Below are 4,772 nucleotides of genomic sequence, written 5' to 3'. Positions count from 1 at the left end.
AAAAAAAAAAAAAAAAAAAAAAAAATCCCTCCCCCAGTAATGCAAAAGTTCAGGCCTGAGTGGAGGTAAGTGCTATTAGGTTTAATATATCTGAACATTTTGGAAGAGAAAATAGAGACCATTTTTGAAACTGACTACTGGCGAGCAGAGCAGTGTGGGGAAAAATAGGTAGAGCAGCAGGATCGAAGGCAAAATGAAGAGGATTAGGAGACCAGTTCTGGGTGAGTGCAGTACAGCCCAAGGGATGGTCCCTGAGGCCAGGACACAGCATGAAAGAGTAGGAGGACTAAAGAAGGAGAGAAGATAGTAAGAAAAAATATATGCAGGCAACTGTAAAGAAAGCTAGATAAACTGTGTTTGACAAATCAGTCAAATTTAATCATCTATATCTGAGTATCTCTGTGCCTGCACAGCTACCTGTGCAGCATTCTTTAATATATTGTTCACACACAAGCACATAAATAAATATTATTACATGCTGCCTGGAACAGAAGGGGTGTTTTTAGTATTTCAATTCTCCCCCACTTCACCACCTTCCACATGTTTTGCTTCTTTTCAGCACCAGGCAGTTTCTCAAAAGAAGCTGTGAGAAGGCAAGGAAGTACTGGTACTGGCCATATGGAAGACAGGGGAATGCAGAAAGAATGTGAAGCTGTTAACACCTCAGCCTAGCATGCAGCCTACAATTCCTGTCCAATAAATTCTGGTAAATTATGCCTAGGGAACCACCATGGATTTCAGTTTGTTGGAAAGATATCAGAAAATGTCAGCATGAAGATATTTTATGTGAAATTTGTCTTCCTATTTTGGATACTTGTGAAAATTGTAATTTGTAGCAGTACTGTTTGTGTCAATAGTGGATTCCTGAGCCTGGACCATACATTAAATTACCCCTCAGAGATAGTCACACTGATTTTTTGCTCTTTTCCCCTAACGTCACTGAAAAATATTGAGTAGTACCACATGGTAGGAAAAAAGTCTTAGCTGGTGAGCAGGCTTCTGAAGGTATTTTACTGCTTGTTCACAAGAGCAAGCTTGGAAAAGGCTCGCCACAATTTCAGAAGATGCAGGTTTCTGAAAACTGGTGATTTACAAGTTCGCCTTGGGGTGCTTAAACAAATGCGAATATTTTTGCTTTGACAGTAATTGCATACACCTCCGTTTCAGCTGCAGGTACCAGCAGTGCTGTGCTACTGGTGAAGCTGTTTCATCGCAGGTAAGACCCCAGCAGATGCACCAATTACTTCACATACTGTTTACCCGCTTTTGGTGACATTGAGGCTAACCTTGGAGTCACCTCCCCCGCTGCCACATTCTCCTTTGTCGTACCACCATTTGTTTTTCAATTTGTCCAAGAGGCCTTGTTCATTCAGTTTTAAAACTGCGAGGTTAACAGCATTTCTTGAAACGATAAAACATATTTTGTAAGAAACTGCACAGCTGTTAAGATGTTAGAAGGAATGAGGACTTAAGCTGTTTATAAGCTTGATCCACACACTAAATAAACCTCTCATTTCCATATTTCAAAGCCCTTGCCAGCACAAATAACTGTGGTTACTTCCAAATGCGAAAAATGTGTTTCCAGTTGTAGAAACGATTTTCAGAACAGCTTGGATTTTAATGCAAAAATTCTATCAACCAACCCAAACTATTTTTGGAAAATGATGATAAAATTCTGCCCGGAATTAAAAACAATTTGCACCGATTTATTTGAATCTGTATTTAAAGTACGTTCAGTGTGGGCCCAGGCTGTTTTTTCAAGCAGATGAGAAAATGTATCCCCACGTACTAAAGAGGCAAGATCCAGACTGCCAGTGCTAGACACTGCCAGTCACTGTGTTACTACAGTTCTGACATGTAGCACTTCAGACTGATCCCTCACAATCTATGGATTAGGGCTGCAGAAACAGGCCGTGGGAGGAAGAGCTGAGGAGGAGCACTAACAGCTCACACACTGACTAAGAGCCAGTCAATAGAGAGCACTGGACAAAGGTGAACAGAGGTCTGTCTGAAGCCCTGCTCTTGGCACATCTGTACATTGAGATGCAGGCTCTAGAGTCCTGCTCCCTTGCAGATTACAGACTTAGATGAAAGGCAAGGCCTGGGGTCTAGCTTAGTGCCATGACTCTAGGGACTGCCCTGCTACTCTGGGAGAGCACCCTGTGTCCCAGCCCGAAGAGCACCTGTGCTATGGAGGAGGAAGGTGGTGGTGAAGGGTGTCTGCGCTGGGAAACCTGGGCACAGTGCAGTCAAACTGAAGCTCAAGCACTGGGAAGAGCAAAGCCAGCCAATTAGCTAAGTGCTAAGAGACAAGAAGGTTTCTTGGACGTCCTGAGGACGTGAGATACAAGAAGATTTTCTGGACATCCTGAGGACTTTTTCCTGGAGAGTTTATACATGTTATACTACCACTGGATGAAAGACAAATCCTGCTTTGCTAGCAGCACAGTGGCATGGGCATAACAGAATGAAAGGGGTTCAGTGAGCCTGGTGTCCTCCATATCATGTTTAAATGCTCTTTTTTTAGATGAGAGAAATACCTGAGAGAGACTGGATCTTTGCAGGCAGAGGGGTGTTGCCAACATGAAGGCTAAAGCACAGAACCACTGCTTCTGTATGAACTCAAGGCTGCTGAAATCATACTGAAACTCAGCCAAGAACTTGGACACAGCTGGTCCTAGGATGCAGGTGCTTCTGTGCATGCTCAGAGGTTTCCCTTTAGGTGTCCAGAGAGCATCAGGACTGGATGGCAGAGGTTAGACAGTATAGACCATCATACAAACCCAAATGTAAGGCATCTGGATTTATGATAGTGACTGTAGTCACTATGTAGCATTTTAAAATCAGTTGATAACTAATCTGCCAAGGTTATTATGCAGCCTTCATCATCTCCAAAGGAAACTTTTCACTTGTTTAAGTGTACGACTTCCTATCTGTATTACTAAGACCCTAAACAGTCACATATCCTAATGATACACAACTACATCAGTATCAGTAAAACTGCATCTTCCTATTTTTATGTCCAGAGGTCCCCAGTGCACCCATGCCTATCAGACATGTACACTCTCTCTGATGGGTGTCTGTCCAGGCTTGCTTGTGGATCTGCAGAGGCACATGGCCAGTGGCACAATTAATCTCCAAAGTATTTGTGAGGTGTCAGTAGCTTAACTACTGCTCTTTGGGGATGATGTGGGGTTGAGAAAGATGGAGTTTCTCTCTCCAAATTTGTTTAATGCTCTCAAGATCTGTCTGAGAGGGATATGACAAGAACTATGACTGTCAATGGCATCCTCACTTCAACAACAATGAGAGGATGCAACACCTTCAAAGCACTTGGAGATGGGCCAGGAAGAGATCCTCTGACAGCAGGGCTCTGTCAAATCATATGGCAACAGAAGACACTGGGGCTTGGGATTCAGCACCTCTAGAGATGGCAGGTCTCTGGTCCCTGGGGGTCCTTTCTGGTCTTAGAACAGAAATTTTTCTCACACTTACTAAGAGAGATATCTTCCTGGCAAACAGGTACAGACAATGGTACTTTACAGCTTATGCAGAGTCCCTTACTACAGTGGTCCATCTGTGGGACAAATGTCAGCTTCAGGACAAACCTTTACTGTCTTCTGGTACCAGCTTTTTATAAAGCTCCTCCTGGATGAAAGACAGGTCCTTGCTGGCTGGTCATGAAGGAATGGTTTGGAAACCGCTTGTGTGTAGATCTGATGTTACCTAACTTCACTGCAGTTAGATTTATATGAGATTTTTAACAGAGATAAAGTAATTGCTTGTCTGTCCCTGAAAGTGAAAATGAGAACTGTAGTGGGAGTGATAACAGAATGCTCTTTGTGGATTAATCTTTAAGGGGAATTTAGCAGCCAGACTGACAAATGTGATTTTGTATAAGTGCTCTAATTATGGTTCACACTCCAGAGGGAGAGAAGCAATTGCAAAATGGGAATGAAATTGTTCATTTGTCCCTTTTGTTCTTGGAAGCAATTGCTTTTGAACCAGTCATATTTACTACAGATTTTCCATACTCAGCTCTAACTACAAAGCCTGTGCTTTCAGTCTGTTTGCCCCATTCAGAAAGGTAACTGTGTGGCCAGCCTTGCCACTTATCAGACAGATTTCCAGTACACTAAACATAAACGTTACCTTTTTAAGGACATTGGGAGTGGGCCATAGATGAAAGATGATCCTGGAAACACAATTTCTTTAACGCTGAACAACATTACTTATTCTGAAAATGGCTTAGATATATATCTGGAGCCTGCTGTCTACAAAGTCAATGTCAAAACTTGCTTCAACAGGATCCAAACCAAGGTCTAATTTAATGCTGCTATGTTGAATTGTCACACTGGGCAGCAATTACATAAGCAGCTGCTTTGACAGTTCTACAGATGCAGGCAGGATTGATCACTCCCACGAAAAATGAAATGTATCTCAAGGAATGTCACTAACTCTCAATTCAACAAGTCACTTTAATCAGTCTGATTTTAAAGCAGATGGGAAGCCCTATCAATCTGTCTATCTGAAAAAAGCATCTTCAAACTATTTCCTCTTAGCTGTAGTCTGTCAAGTGTGAACATTAAAGCTCACCAAATTAGACAAAGTCCTTATGCTGAAATCCTTGGAAAGTTTTTTCTTTTCACTCTTTATCTTATTTTGGGTGAAGATGTTACCTGATAATTTACAACTTTTTTTCAAGATAGTGTCTACTTACACCTTTCATTTGGATATTCCAAGATGAATTAAAAACAACTAGGTGATGTCTT

General features: G+C 41.9%; 1 protein-coding gene across 8 annotated transcripts in view; it reads right to left on the bottom strand.

Annotated features, from left to right (window-relative positions):
• Positions 1-4,772, bottom strand: part of GRIA4 (glutamate ionotropic receptor AMPA type subunit 4) — a 222,458-nt gene that overhangs the window by 16,032 nt on the left and 201,654 nt on the right. For 5 of the 8 annotated variants that reach the window (XM_017729503.1, XM_008630109.2, XM_017729507.1 and 2 more), the window contains exon 14: positions 1,287-1,401. The exons of the other annotated variants lie outside the window; for them this stretch is intronic. In XM_017729503.1, the coding sequence (XP_017584992.1) occupies positions 1,287-1,401 (115 nt within the window). The remainder of the gene's footprint in view (positions 1-1,286; positions 1,402-4,772) is intronic. 8 annotated transcript variants of the gene reach the window in all.

Source organism: Corvus brachyrhynchos, unplaced genomic scaffold (genome assembly GCF_000691975.1).
Source record: "Corvus brachyrhynchos isolate BGI_N302 unplaced genomic scaffold, ASM69197v1 scaffold253, whole genome shotgun sequence".
Lineage (NCBI taxonomy): Eukaryota > Metazoa > Chordata > Aves > Passeriformes > Corvidae > Corvus > Corvus brachyrhynchos.
The sequence above is the reverse complement of the archived record's forward strand: the minus strand, read 5'-3'. Positions and strand labels throughout refer to the sequence as shown.